Source organism: Neofelis nebulosa, chromosome 9 (genome assembly GCF_028018385.1).
Source record: "Neofelis nebulosa isolate mNeoNeb1 chromosome 9, mNeoNeb1.pri, whole genome shotgun sequence".
NCBI lineage: Eukaryota > Metazoa > Chordata > Mammalia > Carnivora > Felidae > Neofelis > Neofelis nebulosa.
Genome location: NC_080790.1, coordinates 96,593,150 through 96,612,217, shown reverse-complemented (window position 1 = coordinate 96,612,217; position 19,068 = coordinate 96,593,150). Strand labels below are relative to the sequence as shown.

The 19,068-nt window shown below is 41.1% G+C and overlaps 2 protein-coding genes across 9 annotated transcripts in view; one reads left to right on the top strand and one right to left on the bottom strand.

Moving 5' to 3' along the window:
- Nucleotides 1-1,174: 1,174 nt before the first annotated feature.
- Nucleotides 1,175-17,151, bottom strand: CRNKL1 (crooked neck pre-mRNA splicing factor 1). The gene is made up of 14 exons (XM_058684753.1): nucleotides 16,983-17,151; nucleotides 15,026-15,178; nucleotides 13,900-13,991; nucleotides 12,920-13,078; nucleotides 12,302-12,468; nucleotides 10,369-10,547; nucleotides 9,052-9,222; nucleotides 7,346-7,537; nucleotides 6,566-6,625; nucleotides 5,813-5,893; nucleotides 4,801-5,040; nucleotides 3,530-3,631; nucleotides 2,838-3,086; nucleotides 1,175-1,890 (listed from the first exon to the last, which is right to left on the bottom strand). The coding sequence occupies exons 1-14, from the start codon at nucleotides 17,031-17,033 to the stop codon at nucleotides 1,723-1,725; spliced, it is 2,064 nt and encodes a 687-aa protein (XP_058540736.1). The 5' UTR covers nucleotides 17,034-17,151; the 3' UTR covers nucleotides 1,175-1,722.
- The window catches only part of CFAP61 (cilia and flagella associated protein 61), a 282,171-nt gene continuing 280,248 nt past the window's right edge, over nucleotides 17,146-19,068 (top strand). For all 8 annotated transcript variants that reach the window (XR_009248788.1, XM_058684747.1, XM_058684746.1 and 5 more), the window contains exon 1: nucleotides 17,146-17,255. The gene's annotated coding sequence lies outside the window, so the exon portion shown is untranslated. The remainder of the gene's footprint in view (nucleotides 17,256-19,068) is intronic.

Below are 19,068 nucleotides of genomic sequence, written 5' to 3'. Positions count from 1 at the left end.
AGCATAAACAGGAAAGAATTGTAGGAAGACTCTAGTCACTTATATTAGCATTTTGACCTGCTTTCATCTTACCCCTTGACTCTGCACTTAGCCAAAGGGTATTAAAATCACAAATGTTCCTCCCCACCAAGTAGACCTCAGGACTCCATAGTCAGAATCCATCTGATACCCAGCAGCTGGGGTGACACTGGTGCAGTGACTGAAGCAGTGAGGCTGAACACACGTTTGTCTTTTACCCTGACAGTCCTACATTCTCCCTTCAAACACTAGCTTATTTTCAAGATAAAATTTAGTAATATACAGACTAGTTTTTTTTTCCTTTGGGTGAAATTTTTGCAAATTTAATAGGTTTACCCAATTAAACAAGTAAATAAATTTGCCAATTGCCTTTACCGGTGACAAAATATTCTTGAAGATAACAATTCTAGTCAAATAGCTCAGGCACTGAACAAAACAAAAAGCAGGCTTGAGAAATCAGGCCAGATTAAAGAAAATAAGATCAATTAAGGCACATATTATTTGCTTGAGGATATGAGCAATGTGTCCGCAAATATGTTACCATCTCTACTTTTTCTTTTTTAGAATTATAGTTGGTTATCTACCTTGTTTCTCACATGTTCTAAACCAAGAATAAATCACATGCATCAGGTTTTACAGTAGCTACTTTCTATAATAGCATACTAGAAATTGTGGTATTCTAGGCAGACGTGATTGCCTTGTCCAGTAAGGTTGGGGAACATGCCAGCATTGCTACTGGGGATTCAAAAGGTATAGTAGTATTTACAAGGCTCTGGGAAGATGAACTACAAAAAGATTTGATTAATAAGACCTAACCCTTAATCTAGGATTTCCCAAACTTATTGGAGCAGGGGACACTTTTTCACAGCACGTTTTACTGTTCCTTAAGCCAATACAGAGCTCAACCAGTTTGGGAAAACAGATTACAGTTTAACTGAAATCTGACTAAAACGTTCTTGGTAAAGAGCCCTTGTTCAGAAATACACTAACTATAAATTATTTCACAACTAGTGTTTTCAAAAGCAGGTAGCAAAAATGGCCACTGTTAAGAAGCTAAGGGTGTTTAGATGTTAAATTCAAGCACATTCAATTCTACAAGGACAGAAGGAAGGGATTTAGGAAAGTGGCTTGGAATGAACACTTAACACTCACTATGTACCAGGTATATTCCTTTTCTAATTTAATCTTCAAAATGAGTAGCAGAAGCTCATTTTATGAGTAAAGAAACTAAAAATAAAGGTTCAGTTATTTATCACTAAGTGGCAGAGCTGGGAATGGAACTCAAATCTGTGTAACTCTGAAGACAGGAAAAAGTTACAGGTTTCAGATGAGTGCATGAAATATATTTATGAAGACAAGCATGAAAAAACCATACCTTACAAGTTACTGTAGAACATAACTTAAAAACTAGAAAAAGACTTTCAAAAGCCTGCAGGTCCATCTAAAATAGATGCTAAGCATTACCTCAATTAGATTTCCTAATGCATGATGTAGACAAATGTTTGGACAGATAAATCCAGCAGTTACAAAAATTACTTGCAACCCCTAAGCCAAGAGCATTTTAAAAATTATTCAAAAAGTAGCTATCAAAGATTCCAATCAATTCATTACTGGTGAAATATACAAAAACTTACAGGAGTCACAACAGTTCCAAACTATTAATTTATAAAAATAGTAACACACTTCTCAATATGAACAAGAACATCAGGATTCACTCTCATCAATGTCCTTATCTGTGTCTTGCTCAGCAGCCTCCTTTTCCTGTTGCTGTTTCTTCCAAAGTTTGGCCATGGCCAGGAGCTTGAGGTTGGGTTGGTTGGCAGCATCTTCGGGAAAGATGTAATCATAGTACTCTTCCCAGCCTGCATCAGACTACAGACAAAAAGTAAAACAATGAAAAGATAAGCCAACACATGGCTGAAATACTCAACTGCAGTTACTTTAAAGTGGCGAATTTTCACTGCCAAACCCAGAGTTCAAATTCATCTCATGTTCATCTTATGAAACAACATCAAAGCCCATCACAGCAAGAACAAGGGCTGGGCCTGCAAGATTGGGAGTGAACGAGTAGCTGTGGGGTTGGTATTGCCGCAAGGGGAGCTCGTGGAGAGCTAAAAACCAGTGGAAGAAGAGCCTAAAAATCAAAGCACAGCTCCTCTGTAGTCAATCAAGAAGATACTCTGTGTCTCCTCCTCCATCTTTCAGTCTTCTAAGATTTTAAATTTTTAAAGACTTACTTCATGTTTACCTGGTAGTGAGAGCTATAAATCTGTGCACTATTCCAACTCCCTGTCCTTACTGCCCATCTCCAGTCAGTCACTGATTTGGCTTCCTAAAGGTCACTGTAGTTCCAGCCTGTACCATCACTTGCTTACAACAGCCTCCCGACAGATTTCCTCTAATCTAAGCTCCTCGAGTATGCCTGCGGGAGATGCCAACTACTGGGGCATGTCATTTTGTGCAGAAGCGTCTGCGTACAGCTTACAAAGCCTCTGGATTGGGTCCAACTTAGAAGTTGAATTTCATTTCCCTCCACTCTGACCTCCTGCTTAATGTTCCAGAAATACCACACTACATACAGTTCCTGGAATCAACCACCTCCAAGAGGCCTTTGCCAACTGTCTCCTATTCTCTAGCCTTGGGTGGACCATACACCCTGCTCTCTGCTTCCATGGTAGCCAGACTGCAACTGTCTTCTACTCCAGGCTGTCTCTTCCCATGCTCACATTGTAAATGGCACATAAAAGTACAAATTCAAAGTCAGATGCATTTTTGCTCATCTGACATGAGATGACCAGCTCCGAGGGCTCAGTTCTTACCCCATCATCAGCCTGGACCTTTCTTCTTTTCTTGACTTTCTCTGGCATGAGTTTGTCTACTCTCTCCTTATCTGATACTGTCCCAAATTCATCTTCAAAGCTTCGCCATGATTCCAGCAACATAAGTCTCTCTTCCTTTTCTTCGCAGTTTCTCATGGTTTTGTTAGCCTCTTCATAAATTTGTCTGCATTTAGCCAAACTTCCTTCTTTCCCTGAAGACAGCTCAAACTGGGCAAAGCTGATCCATACCTTATGAAAAATTATTATAGAACCAAATTAATAACCATGTCACCCAGAAAACATTCATGTAGTAACAATAACATGAATCTCTAGTTAATGATATCTGAACATACTAATAGTATTCCAAAGAACACACTGATTACATGTTTCAATAATGCTGAAGCAGTCTGCTTCTATATCCAAGTAAGTTTGAAAGAGTCTTAAAATCCTGAAAAGAGCTGAACTTTTTATTAAATCCTGTGATACTGAAGTTATTCCCATGCAGTATAAATACTGACTTGGTATAAGCTTTATATTGCCAAGTCCTCTGAGACTCACGGGCACCTTCTAAAAGCAAGGAAATCATTAAAAAACAAAACCAAAACAGAACACTTAAAACACAGAAATAAAATATCTCCTTCAGGACTGCTGATTTAAGCAAAATCAAAGATCATTGACAGAGTGCAGGATACCTTGACATGCTGTGTTCGCTGAAGCAATCGTCGGTAAAGATTTCGTGTTCTCTCAGTTTCTTCCTGCTCAATTTCAAAGTCAATATATGATTTCCAAAGCACCTAATAAAGAGAACTTAGTCAGTCTTGACATTTAAAGAGCAACATGTCCCTAGCCAAAGCTGAGCTTAACTGCCACTCCACCCTAGGACATCCAGAAACCCAGGATTTCTATGAACAATTAAAGACTAGGCAGCATGTGGACACAATAAAAATACTGGCATTTACAAGCTGGCCAAAATTCGGCTACAATTCTACATTATGAGATAAAAGTCTTTAGATTCATTTGTGGATTCTCTTTCAGAGTTTTTCAAATGCTGGACTTACCACAAAAAGCTCAGAGACTTGCCAAGTCTCCCAGACATTGCCAAGATCCTGTCACATACAACTGACGTTGCCAGGGACATGCCTAGGCCAGGATATACTGTTCTTACCTCCACTGTAAATTCCTTCATATATCTGAATTCACTTCAACAACTATTCAGTAAGCAGCAGCCCACCTGCTAGGTACGGCCTGTCAGGGAACAAGGATGTAGTCACATGTGGCCTGGATGCCTGGGAGCTGAGGCCAACTGATGGAACCAATAACACATAAGGCCCTGACCTTAGTGCGGCTGGTGGAGCCCAAGCCATAAAATGCAGAGTCACATTAGGGCAAGACTAATAAAAGGGCTGGGTGATTTCAGTGGCTCCTGGGAGATTCACAGGGTGCTAGCTGTGGTTTGGCGCCACCTCGTGGCTCAAGTTTAAATACGGAAGGGATGATTTCAGGTCCTGTGGCAGGCCAGGACAGTGGCAGTAGTAATTCCAGGAATATCCTGCTTTACATACAGCTTCTTTTGCTGGCCCGATCTGGGCAAAACTGTGCTAGGAGAATCTGGGGATGTGCAGTCTCAACTTCCAGTTCTCCAGATGGGGCTGCCTGCTGCCTGTTTCCATCCCGTTAGTTAGCTTTCTGTTTGAGGAAAGGAGGCAGAGAGCCAGTCACAAACCCTATTATATCCCAACTCATCCTGGTGTCACAATGGGGTTCTGGGCCCTGGTATCCTACTTGAGGGTCCCCTCACCCCTATCCTTCTGCTATCTCCCACACAGAAAGAACTAATCTGAGCAGACAATACTACAAGTAAATTTACCTTTATAATGTGAAATGCACACACATTTAGATGGTTATCTAAAGCAATGCTGGAGAAGTATCTAAAACAAGATTATATTCAACGCGAGATCCTCACCTCCGGCATGTCTAAGCGTGGCTGACTGATGGCTAACTCATAGATTGCCCGGGCTCTCTCAATATCACCAAGGATTGTCTCTAACTCTGCAAACTTAATCCAAGAGGTACAATTTTCAGGTCCAAATTCTAAGAACTTCTCATAAAGCTTCCGGCATCTGTCAAATTCTCGAAGCTGCAGCTCCAATTCTATGTAACCTTTAAATAACTTGTTCTTTGGGCATTTGCCTATGGAAGTTCCCTGGAAAACAAAATGACCAAATCACTGGGATATGTGGGTTCAATCTGTGCACAGACATCACCAACCTATCCCAACAACTGTTCTCTGTTGCGGAAGAACATGACAAGCCACTCTTTCCCTCTGTGGTATCACAATGTCCACACTGGGTTCTTGACAGAAGGCCAATGGAAACCCTCTACTTCCCCCACCAGTCAAGAGGGCCTATGCCCATTGGGGCCTGTTCAGCAAGAGAGTGTTTCAGAACTGTCTACATAAGTACTCTGGATTTTACTTAGTATCTCAGGAGCATGTAAGGAATATGGATGTCAAATGGATAAAACGTCCCGTAAGTGAAGTGGTAATCACAGAATGAAATCTGCCTTGCTGCCCACAGCCAGGGCAAGAGTGGCTAGTAGAAGGATAACTGCATTTATACACAGTATTTAATCCTATCAAGACACTTCAGAATAACTGTTAAGAGGAAGGTGCATGTAACACCCCTGAATTTTGCACATCAGTCTATTAAAGAGGTGATTTAAGACCTAATGTGAACTAAGATCAGATCTTTCCAGTCTGAGTAAAAAACTGGGAGCTACAGATAAAGCTTCCAATATTAATTTACATTTTCACCCAATCCTTCTTCAAAGGCCATGCATTTTCTGACATGTCTCAGGCTATAAAGGCAGAACAATTCTGTGGCATTCTTAGTAGGAACTGTCCAACTTGTAGGCACTGAGATTTAATTTTCTTCTCATAGAAGTCAATGATGCATCTCGATCCTTTCTTTACTCACCAAAGCTCTTCTGGCAAATGGTAAATTTTTCTGTCTTATTTCAAATTGTGCGTATAGTAACCACATCTTGGCAAATGTGAACTAGAAAACAAAAGCACAAAACACCTAAGAGAGTCATTTCAATGACACTGAAGTATGTCAAAAATTTAATAAAAGGCCACATGCGATTAGATTTCCCTACATATTCAGAGCGAAGACAGACGTGTTTTCTTGTTTTTAAGCAAATAGGATGTTTATTTCATAAAAGTTACAAACAGGAATCCAGGTACTTTATTGCACTGCATGGTCCTGCAGCCCCTGCTGTTTTGTGCGTATGCTGGTGAGCAGAGAGAACACACCACCTCTATTCTAGAAAGTAACTTGGCCAACATCTCTACTTGTTTCTCATGCTGGGAAGTAGGGCAGAGATAAAGTGTCAACCGTTTCCAAAACATGCACGAGGTGTTCACCCAGGCATGCATATGTCCACTCAGATGCCAACAAACACCTGTTTGTTGTTTCCTGCATGTGCTGTGTGCTCTCTGGATGTGCATCTTCCTCCATCCTCCTATGAATTTCTACATTATCTGTATTATTCATCACTTAACACAGGCTGTCCTCTCAACTAGACTGTAAGGTGTTTTCTGAGGCAAGGAGCATACCCGGTTCTCACTTGAGCCTAGCACAGCAAACTATTCAAACAGTAAGTATTACTCGCGAGAAACAGAAGTAGGATTTCGACAGTTTGGAATAGAATACTTAAAGCAAACATACCTTTTTATGAGGGATTAATTCCAAAGAAGCTTGATATACCTGTCTCGTCCTCTCGGGATCCTGTATTAGGATAAGAAATTTTCACAAAATGTTGAAGTCTGTTACTAATACTTTCTACTGATATTAGTAAAAATGTATACCCCCAACACTGAATATGTTTTTGCAAGTCGCTATTTTCAAACTCTGATTTAATCATTTATGATCAAAAGCAAACTACCTTTAGCCATCAAACTTTGGTTAAAGAATCACCAACAATATAGCCATCAAACTCTGAGAGCTTCTCTGTAGAAAGGCTTTTCGCCTGAGAGCACAAAGAAACAAAGATGTTTTATAGTCTCCACAGTAGAAAGCTAACCTTTCCCAATTAATTTACACAACTGATTTCTGAAAATCCCACTTGATCTTTACTAAAAACAAAGATGTGCAATCTAGCTGTGATCCCTACTGATGAGACAATACAGGGTATGATATGAAATTAAGCTAAGGACTGGTTCATTGTTCCCTTTCAAGTCCAAGTACTAACCTTCTTGTGCCTCAGGTTTAAAACACAAAATACGACGGAACAACAACAACAAAAACCTTACCTGTGCCCACAACAGGTATACAGAGTTTAAAAGGTTACAGAGAGAATACGTAACTGTATGGCTGAGAACCTAAACTAAATTCCTGTTTCTGGGACTGTACGTATCAGTTACCACCCACGGTGGCTGAGCTGTGGCCAAGCTGTATGCGCAGGGCTGAGATAGCCATCAACAGCTGATGTGGGATTCCGTTTTTTACCTTTGCCTCCAATTCCTCATAGAGCGCATAGTTGACCCACAGATAGATGTAGCGCTTCCAGTGCCGCTTCTCTTGAATGGGTGGCACATTGGCAATGGCTCTTTCATACACTTCTCGAACAGTTTCTGCTTCGGCATCACTTTCCACCAAGCGCAAGTAGTCAAACCACGCATCGTAATTGTGTGGATTAGCCTAGAAAGATGCCAAGTTTAATGAATAAAAATCAAACCAAGAGCTACACTTGCTGGACTCCATGAGGGTAAAAGACACTAGATTGCCTTCTTATATTTTAGCAACTGTTTTTCTAGATTCCTCATCCTATCTCATTAAAACAAACAAACAAACAAAAATGACTGAGATTTTATAAATAGAAAAGAAAAAGGAATATAGAGGAGAGATTAGCCAGGTGTCTCAGAGCAAGGTTGCTTTCATATACAAACACCAGCCCCAAGATAAGTACTCAATAATTAGATGCCTATTATAAATGTTTTTGTTCACACATGTGACTGCATATCATTATGTCTAGATTTAAAATTACAGGGGAATTAAAGTTTATTTATTTTGAGAGAGAGTGAGCATGAGTGAGGGAGGGGCAGAGAGAGGAGAGACAGAATCCCAAGCAGGCTCTGACCTCTCAGTGAGGAGCCCAAGGAGGGCTCGATCCCATGAATTGTGAGATCATGACCTGAGCTGAAACCTGGAGTTGGACGCTTAACTGACTGAGCCACCCAGGTGTCCCAAAATTACAGTGGAATTATAACCATGGTCACAATTGTGACACTTGCTCTTTTCAGTTAATAGTCATTTATCTTGAACGTATCTTGCTGACCTCATTTAACACCAGATTCAGCCTTTTGTTTGGCCATATCCTAATTAATTTGACTAAGCAAAATATTTTAGATATACAGCAGACCGGTAAAGGAAAATGCTACGATCTTGAATTCAAATCAAAACAGTACATTACATGTGAAGAGATGAGAATGGAACTTTATCTACATTTTTTGTTCAAGCAGTTAAGCTAAAAGGGAGTGTACAAAAACTCAAATCTCTGAGTTTGGCTAAATCTCTGAGTCTTCCTTCAGAAAGGAGTTCAAATGGATTCCCAATTTTAATGTTTATTTAATTTGAGTGAGAAAGAGAAAGAGGGAGAGAGAGAGGGAGGGAGGGAGGGAGAGAGAGAGGGAGGGAGGGAGAGAGAGAGGGAGGGAGGGAGGGAGAGAGAGAGGGAGGGAGGGAGGGAGAGAGAGAGGGAGGGAGGGAGAGAGAGAGGGAGAAAGGGAGTCAGAGTGTGAGTAGGCGAGGGACAGAGAGAAGGAGACACAGAATCCAAAGTAGGCTCCAGGCTCCAAGCTGTCAGCACAGAGCCTGGCACAGGGCTCGAACAAACCCACGAACTATGAGATCATGACCTGAGCTGAAGTCAGATGCTTAACCAACTGAGCCACCCAGACTCCCCAAATGGATTCTCAATTTCTGCTCAGGTTCTATAGTGCACAACCAGCAATCAACATGCGAGTGGCAGAGCAAACCTGAGTTGTGCTTGCTGGCCTTTTCCATCAGTCCTGCTTATTCCTACTGAAAGAGCTGCCAATTACTGGGGACACATCACCAAGGGCATGATTCCTGGAAGCTCTCCCTTGCTAGCCCTTGCTTTACTGTAGCTGCTATAGTTACCCACATAGTTCAGCGTCCACGCCAGCACTCACCTTCACCTCTTCCTCATACTGGAATCTTCGTTTGCTCACAATGATGTCTTCAATACCCCGCCTATCACCAAATTTCTTCTCGAAGATGGTATAATTTTTAAAGAGTTCTTGGGCCTCCTGCTTTGAAATCCTATCCAGGGCATACTTATAGATGACCCGTACCCTTTCAAACTAAAAGCAGACAGGATGATTATTTCTACAACACAGTATCCTCACTTTACTCACAACATGGAAAGTAATTATGACAGAATACATTACTTGGTGGATTCTGAGGTCTCCAAGTGTCCAAAATAAAGACTTTTCTTCTCCCTCTTGTTGAGAGTATTCATTTCAGTCAGGACAGACTGGCACCCTCCTTTGAGCTCCGTATTTAATACTGTCTACCTAAGGTTGTCGGTCGGATGTCAGCGTGCATCTCAGAATAAACAGGTCCAAAACTGACCTCCTGTTTCTCAAACCAAACCTGGATACCTCTGTCTTCCCAGTCCTGGTAAGCAACACCTACGGTCATGCACTTGCTCAAGCCCCAAACCTCCTGGGTCCTCCTTGATTCTTCTCCTTTCCTCATTCCCCACATTCACTACTTCAACGAGCCCTGCCACATCTGCCTCTGCAACAGAGCCCTTCGCTTCCTCCCTACACCCAAGCCATCTGCATTTCTTCCCTGGACCACTTCAAAAGCCTCCTCACTTCCCCTTCTGCCACCTTCTTCCCAATATGATCTCCACAAATAAGCTAGAGACTTTCCTTCGAATATAAATCCTGTCCTATCACTCTTCTGCTTAACACCCTTCACACTTCCCACTGGCCCTGGGACAGGATCTGAAGTCCTTATCACGATAAGTGTAAGACCCTGCATTTGGACCTCAGTGCATCTTACTCGATTGTAGTATTTAAGTTACTTTAAAGGATTATTTCCATATATAAGAATAGAACTGACTTATTTGTGGGGCAATCTTTGTTTTCATTTCAACTTCTGTTCTCTAAGCGCTCTGGGCTTTTGTTTTCCAGGTTTATTACCTGTAGAGCCCTTTAGTGTGGAGACCAAATGACGAATTCTCAGTTTACACATAATATTCTTATCATAGATACAAAAGCTTAATTTTCAAGCAAAGCACAACACAATTAGGACAGTTTAATACGATTTATAATCGCTTGGCTCCCAATCTGCAGCTAAGCCACAAACATATATTGTTTTCTTTTAGAGATTTGAAAACATTTTTTCCAAGGGTAAGATGGATGTGAACTCAGTGTGCACAATAAGTCATCTTTCCTAGGCTGTTATGCAATGTAATTGAGTTCTTCAAGTGTACTTACTTCTTTCTGATTTTCTTCAAATTTGGCAAAGGCAACATAAAGGTGTTCATCCATATGTTCATCTCCAAAGAATTCAACGGCTCTCTCGTACACTTTCCGTGCATGGGCAAAATAACCATGTTTTTCTTCAAAGCGGGCATACTTGATCCAATTCTTAACATCAGGGTGCACGAGAACAAGTTCAGGGGACTTAAGGAAATACCACGCAAGACAATGAGGCTTAAAAAAAAACAAACCACCAAACCCAAACCCCCAACAATGCTAACTACAATGATAGGGTTGATAAAACATGGGCAAAGGCAAAGAAACACTAATCTGTAACCTCTAGGAGTGGGCCGTGTCTTGTTCACCCGACTTCCTCCAGTGCTGATTCAGTACTTCAGTAATGGGTACAAGTGAGTGTGGAGAAGTGAAAAACCTGAAGCCTGTTTATCAATGCCATCCTGAATAAGTCATTAAATTGTCCAAGACTCAAGCATTATCATCTGTAAATAGAGAAAAAGACCACCAACCAACCTCACTAGATGACTGTTGGCCTTAAAGGAGGAAATGGGTATAAAGCTCTTAGCAGATTTGGACCAAAAGAATGTGCTCAATGAATGGCACCTACTGTATTATATACTCAGTAATGTTAATGTTTGAATTAATGATTAAGAAAAAAAAAAGCACAAAAACAAAACTGCTAACTAGAGTCAGAAGAGAAAGGTTTTGCTTTATTTTTTAACTGAAATGTAGTTGACATTAAAAAAGTTTTGAATTACCATTTTATTTAATAGGATGTATCTATTTTTCTTCTACCTTGCTTGAGGAAATCGTGACTTCCAAAGTAGTAACACCTTCAAATGTGACAATGATGTTAAGAGCAAAGGCTCAGAAGCTGCGGCTGGGCTCTGAGCCCACCTCTACCACCACCTGCGAGACCCTGACCTCGCTGCTTAGCCACTTCTGCCTGGATTTCCCATCCTGCACACTCAAGTAGATCCTGTGCTCAGGGCTGTCCTGAGGACTGAATGGTGACATTTGTAAAGTGCTTCCAGCAAGGCCTGGCACGTAACAAGTGTCATAAAAGCTTCCGTTAAACTGATGATATTAAAATGTGCAGAGGTAATGGAGACCTTAAAATTACATATTAAAGTTGATTTTTTTTTATCCTGGTATTTATGTTCATCGAAGTCACACTTACCACTTAATTTGCAAATACCAAATCACTGTTCCTAAGCAAAATATGTACACGGGCGCACATGCATGCACGTACCCACACACAAACCAGGCACATGCACACACGCTACCCACCACCCTATACAGATTATAATCTTAACCTGAAACACGGCTAATCTTGGCAGATTCTATTTCATTTTCATTCTTGTTTCAGAGAAAACAAGGTTCAGAAGTGTTAACTGACTCATCTGAGGCTGTCCCACTAACACATGCCAGAGAAGGGACTCGAACCCATCCTGCTGGCCCCGGAGCAGAGCTTCTTGCAATACTCTCTGTTTCCCTCTGGTCTCCATCCTTTGGCGGGGCCTCCGGTAGTGCTGCTAATGACCAACACCCTAGAAAAAACCTAGGAAAAAAACCCTGGAGAAACAGCACTGGCTACAGGAGCCAGAGCCTTCATGTGTCACTTTCCACAAGGAACCACAGCATTAACGCCAAAATATAAACAAACCCAAAGTTTCACTGGAAAAAAGCTCAATTACCCAGACTACGAACTTTTATTCTGACTGTCCTGTGTCTCTAGAAAATATATATGTAGCTTACGAAGCTGGCTGAACTTGCATCTTTCATTCCTGGCCCACGTTAATGACCGTCCATGCGCCCACACCATGACCACATTAACGACTGTCCCTATGTCCAGACCGTGACTGCACCTCCATGGGACGAGTGGCACCCAGGACAGTAACGGCGCCACTCGGACTGGCTGGAAGGATATATCGCTCGTAAATGGTGCGGGCCCGATCCACCTCTTTGTATCGTAGCTCAAAGTTGATGTAGGAGTGCCAGGCTTGCTCCTCAGGCTGCCACTCCATCCAGCGCTCAAACACCTGCCGGGCGCCAGCAATGTTCCCCAACATCTCTTCCATGTACGTGTACTTGTACCTTCAATAAAACCATCGTCAAAATGACTTAGGGAAAGAAAATAATCTCCAGCATTTGTAGTTTTAACTCTGTTAAATGTGAAGAAGACTTAGGCCTTTATGTTCCCCAACAGCTAAACCAAACATGTTTTCTTATCAAAATACAGATCTGCAAGGATGAACCATAGGAAAAAAAGGTAATTTTTTCTTAAAAAATTGCTTAGGTCAACAAGATATTTCTTACATATAAAAGATTACAACCCAAATTTTAGTTTTGATTACACAAGCTTTATACATTGTGATTATGACTACATACTACATACTACAAACATGAAAAAGCACTTACAGCATGTTTAAAGAAAAAGGACGTAAACTAAATATATACGATTACAACTACAGAAATAAAATAAATGCACAGAAAGGCAGAACTTTTCTAGCTTACAAAAAGCTGCTTCAGTAGATGAGAAACCTACCAGAACTGGTTGACTCGAGGCAGAGTTGTTATGGCCCGGTCCCAGATATTTCGGGCATGGTTGACCTGGCGATTCTTCATTTCCATTTCTGCGTATTTCAGCCAGAGTGTAATATTTCGGTAGTCTACATCTAAAGCACGTTCGTATATGGATCGAGCCCTTAAGAAGCCAGATTTGGAGAATGTCAAAGTAGCACACACAACATACGTGGCAACTATTTCACACCACTTGTGGTGCCCTGCTATTTTATCAGGTGTCCCCCATGAGCCAGGTTTTGGGCATATAAAAGTGAAAAGACAGGTTTTCAGGAAGCTACAGACTCTTAGAGAAAGACAGACATGAATGTAATTACAATACAATATAGTAAATGTTATAATCAAGCTTTACATCAGGAAGCAAAAGAGAATAAAAATATCTAGTGCAAAAGGCTAAATAATAGGTAACGCCAGAGTTGAGAAGTTGAGGAAAGCTCCAGAAGCCAAGGTAGGCGAGGAGGGGTGCTCGTTCCAGGCAGAGAGAAGAGCCTAGTGTAGGACAAAGAGACACTGTGTCCTCAGGAGTGGCGAGTACACAGGCACGGCAGGGGCAGTGGGTGTGCCATGCCGGGAGAGTGCAGAAAGGCTGGGCAATAGGAAGAGCCAGGTGGTGACTTGTATTTTGTTGCCCAGCAGTTTTTGGAGGAACGATTTTTATTTAAAAGAATCCGAATACAGAGAAAGCAGAAGAAACTGCATTTCTCTGACTGTAGAGTGTGTGCTGGTGGTGACACCCACCTACAGCATCTCCTCTGTGGTCCCCCCAGGACTCTCCTACCATAGTGCCTCTGAGGCCCCTCAAAGGACCCTAGGGTTCCACGGAACAATTTAGAAAATTACTACCAGAGGTACACTCTTTTTCACTCATGCTTTACCTTTTCCTATTTCTTTTCTGTCTCTTAACTTACATCTTTATATATGAAACTATACACTCAGTAATTTTACCTTTGAATCTCCTTTAGACTCTCTTCCCATTGTGCATATTTTATCCAGTTACTAATCACAGTTCTGTTTTTTCTTATGTTATCTTCAAAAGTCTAGAGGAAGGGATAAAAGGGCAAATTGAAGGGAAAAATAAGTAAAAATGACATCTTCATTTGTCCATTAATTCTGTTCTTTTTAAAAAATGCTTATTTATTTGTTTGAGAGAGAGAAAGAAGGGGGGCAGAGAGAAAATCCCAAGCAGACTCCATGCTGTCAACACAGAGCCTGACATGGGGCTTGATCCCACAAACTGTGAGATCATGACGTGAGCCGAAATCAAGAGCCCGACACTTAACCAACTGAGCCACCCAGGCAACTCCATTAATTCTGTTCTAAAAAGATTTATTCATTTTGTTGTTATTTAGGAGAAATTACATCCTGGAATCCTGGGAAATAAGAAACTCATAATGCAGGTTATAATCTCAAGTGTTTCTTTAAAGTCTTACATGCAAACAAAGAGAAAAACTTTAGATGTACAGAATTATTAGCAAAGTTGTTGATATCTTCTCTTATTACTGATAATAACTAACTGATCCTTTAATATACTCTATACTTGTTCCTAGTATAAAAATGTTTTTGACTATTTCACTCCTCTCAGTAACATCTCCAAATTTCATACATCACTCTTTAAACATCACTAATAAGTAAATACAACAGGGTTAGTGGTTTAAAACTACTCTCTAGAGTGAGGATTCTAGGGTAAGGAGGTCAGATCCCCAAGTCTTTTCATGGCTCTTTCCCAGGTCTTAAATCCTACTGCAGAAAGTGGTAGAGTACACAACGCGGCCTTGGTTAAGTCCAGCCCCTTACAGCTGTCACATGTTTCACTTGTTAAACTACCACCTCTTTGGTTAAACTACCAGAAATTATGTCTCTGGTGGATTTAATTTCTTTCTACTTTTAAAGATAATTCATGGTATATTTTATAAAGTTAAGCAAAATGCAATTATCTGGTAACCAGAAGTCACACTACTCATGGGGCTAGAAACGATAAACTATTCTTATGCTATTGCCTCTCTAACCAATGAGGAACTCTGCAAACTCTGACAATGTTATTAACAGACTGGAAGGTATCACCTTGACTGACCTTCCTTTTCCTTAGTTTGTAATCATTTAACTCTTCTTCATCTGTGATCTTCTGTTGAGGTGGAGGCGGAAGAAGTTCAAGTTCTCTTTCTTTAGCTTCTCTTAAGAGTTGTTCGGCAGTTATCTGTACCTCAGCCGGGGCTTTGTTTTTCACCTTTTAAGACAGAAAACGTTTCCATTTTTTAATAGATGCTCATCACACAAGGTTAGGAAAACAGACATTTTTGGGGGTGTGAACTTTTTAAGTATTATTACCAGATGCTCTCTTCGTACAACATGTTTTCATTTCTCTATGAAAGTAAACACAATGTTTTCTTTCTTATGCATGGGATCTATTACAAAGCCACAGGTAAGTCTTAAGAGAAAAGATAGCAAGAATACCAAGTGTCCCCTTTTAGATTAGTATAATAATAAACTTTGAGGCTCCTTAGGTAAAATTCTCACTAGAGGTTTTATCAAGATGTGTGCCACATCTTATCTAGTGTTACAACCTCTATTTAAAAAATTTTTCTATTAATGCCCCAGGTGAACGATAATGTCTCAAGTTGCGTTTGGTTTTTCATGGCATTTCAAATCAAAGATAATATTCAGTAACTTCCCATCATTAGACTGTAAGTTTCTTGAGGTCTTAGAGCTGCCCAACACAACAGCCATGAGCTAATGCAGTGAGTCCAAACAGAGATGGGCTGTGAGGGTAAAATATAAACTGGATTTTGAAGACTTAGCATGAAAAAAAACAAAACTATCGAAATAAATTTTCCATATTGATTACATAATGAAACAGCAATATCTTGGAGATATAGAGTTAAAGATAATACACAGTTAAATTAATGTCACCTGTTTTGGCTGTTTTTTTAATTTTTAAAAAATATTTATTTATTTTTGAGAGAGAGCGAGCGCGCGAGCAAGGGAGGAGCAGAGAGAGGGAGACACAGAATCTGAAGCAGGCTCTGAGCTGAGCTGTTAAGCACAGAGCGCAATGCAGGTCTTGAACTCATAGACCATGAGATCATGACCTGAGCTAAGTCGGATGCTTAATCAACTGAGCCACCCAGGTGCCCCTTAACTGTTTAGTGTAGCTGTAGGAAAAGTTAAATTACAAACGTACCTCACATTATATTTCTATTGGACCACTAGTGACGAATCAAATTTTATGGAATTGAATTATAAGACACATTAATTGTTTAATGCCACATGAGGAATCTCAAAATGATGCTAGCTCATATGTAATCACAGATAATGTGCTATGTGATTTATATGCATTATCTCGGGGAATTGTCTAAATGAGTATGTAAAGGACAAGCTCAAGAGAGCCATCTGGGCTGGAGAAACAGACTAGAGTGAGGGCATCTGCAAAGGCTCAGGACAAAGCCTGTCACGTATTAAGCACTAAGTTTCAGCCACCCATGGAAATACCAGATAACATCAAATTTATTGTTTAATTAACTTAATGCCGCTACACAACGCATGCCCTCTGTTTCCTTCAACAATCAGCTAGGCTAACTCCTTGTCAGCCACCAAGTGTCAGCTTAAATATCACTTCCCCAGCAAAGTTTACTCTGCAGACCCCTCACACAACTATTCCATGGCATATTCTACGCTGCAGCAGAGCATTTGGCAAGGCTGCAATTTTACACTAACTCGTGTCTTATTTGAGCACTGCTCGTCGCCCGCGTTAGATCATAGCTTCCCAGCTCCTAGCGCACTAATTTCTGCCAAATGACCCCACTCCTTCCCCAACAAAAACACCTCCCAGAACGAAGGCCACGACGGCTGGGGAATGCTCAGGAGTGACAAAAGTCTGTCCCCAACCACCGGCTGACCCCTCCTCCTTCCCCTCGGCCCTCACGGGGTAGGCCTGCTCCTGGCACCACACCCTCTCCCGCCGCAGGCCCCACGGAGGTTGGAGCAGCCCCTCTCCCGGGCCTCCTCCTACAAAGCCCCTCGCGGTCGCCTACCTTGGCCACTTTGGGAATCCTCTGTTTCCCGGCTGCGGTGGAGGCCGCCATGGCTGCAGTAGCAGACCTCAGGCCAACCTGGACCCCCAAAATAGGCCCGAAGCTGGCCGGAACCCCAAAGCGTTCCGACAACAACCGGGATCCCGGAACAGGAAGCGGAACTAGCTGGTATGACCTTTGACTTCCCGCACGCGTCGTGACGCAGTTGTAACTTCGTTTCTGTGGTAACCAGGCTGAGCGTCCTTCTCTGAGCGCCGCATCGCAGAGTTGCAGGTGAGATGGGTAGCGCTGGCCACCCAGCGGGATCGGGATTCAGAGCGTCAGGGACGCACCCCAAATCAGTCTCCGAGACTGGGATGACTGTGCGAAGACGGGTGGGTCTGTCGAACCGTGGCGCCAGGGAAGGGGAATGGGAACAAAGCTCGGGTCCGGACGCTTGGTGGCGGAGGGAGAGAGGCCGGCCAGAAAACTACCATTCCCAGCATGCTAAGGGGGCGAGCTGCTGGGTTCCTAAGTAGCCCGGCGCCGCGTTGCCTTCTAGGCTTTGTAGTCTCTGAGGTCCAGTCCTCTTCCTTTCTGGACAGTTGTGCACAAATAAACTTTAAGGCTTGTAATAAAAAATAACTGAAGGTATTTTAAAACCAGATAATAGAAAAAATTAAAATGAATCATCAGAGTACTGACAAATAAGCCATCCTTGTGGTCAGATAAACAGATGCTTAAATTTTCTGTGAATATGCCATAATTACGTAAATTCTCTTAGCCTCAGTGTCCTTAACCATGAGACTAAAATAATAGTATATATTTTATCAGCATTAAGGAGAAAATCTATGTAAAGTGCTCGGTAAATGATAGGTGGTATAATTCTTGACCTGTCTTCAAAACAGAAAAATTATATGTAAGAAAATGGTTGAGAATTAACAAAAAAACAACAACAAAAAAAGGCTTTATCTTTTACAGTAGTTTTAGGTTCACAGAAAAGTTAGATGAAGGTACAGAGAATCCTATTTCTCACGCCTGCCATCCCTCCTCCCCCCACTGTCAGTATTCCCCACCAGAGTGGTACATTTGTTACAGCTGATGAACCTGCACTGACACATCATTATCACCAAAGTTCACAGTTAACATTAGGGTTCACCCTTGGTGTTGTAGATTCTATGGGATTTAATGGCCTATATTTACCATCATAGCATGGTAAAGAACAGTTTGACTATCCTAAAAACCCTTTGTGTTCCATCTATTTATCTCTCCCTCCCCCTTTGCCTCCTGCAACCACTGATTTTTTAAAAATTGTCTCCTTAGTTTTGCCTTTTCGAGAAGGTCATATCATTGGAGTTGTGTAGAATGTAGCCTTTCCAGATTGGTTTCTTTCACTTGGTAGTATGCATTTAGGATTACTCCATGTGATTTCATGGCATGAAAAACTCATTGGCTAAGGAATTTTGACAGTTGCAAGTCTCCTTTGGTGTTTAGGAAAAATATTTTTAAATATGTGTGTGTGTGTATATGTGTGTGTGTATTTTATGTATCTAGAAAAATCATGTCTACCTCTATAAGAAGTAATTCTGGAAAAAAAAAAACAACTAGGCTGATTTCCCAAACTGAAGTCATTTGTAACCAATATAAAAATATTTTCCATAGCTTTGTACTACCTACATTATTATTTAAATATTTATAAGTAATCTCACTTTTCAAATTCTAAATGAACTGAATGTGATTTTATATCACTATAATAAAGTCACCTAACAAAATAAACAAATAGCTTTTAGGACAAAAAGATGTTTCCCTTAAGTAATTTCCCTTCAATTTGTAATTGTGCATAACTGATTTAACAAAGTTTAATGTTAATCATCTCTAGCCTCCTCTCAGAGACATAAACACCTTAGAATGTTTTATTTCTGATTGCCCTCCTTGCATCCTACAAGTTTTTATTGTCTGGTAATTTAACGCAGTTTTTTTGTTTTAATTTTTTTAGTGATTTATTTATTTATTTATTTAGAGACAGAGGGACAGAGCACGAACGGGGGTGGGGGAGGTGAGGTGGGCAGAGAGAGAGACACAGAATCGGAAGCAGGCTCCAGGCTCT

Bases quoted from the DNA above. Each gene is read 5' to 3' on its own strand.
- CRNKL1 (XM_058684753.1), bottom strand. From the start codon at position 17,033: ATGGCGGCCTCCACCGCAGCCGGGAAACAGAGGATTCCCAAAGTGGCC. The intron at 6,626-7,345 runs GTAAAAAACGGA...ATCCTAATACAG, and splicing joins ATGAGGAATTGGAGGCAAAG to GATCCCGAGAGGACGAGACA. The intron at 5,894-6,565 runs GTATGTTTGCTT...TTTGTTTTCTAG, and splicing joins AATTAATCCCTCATAAAAAG to TTCACATTTGCCAAGATGTG.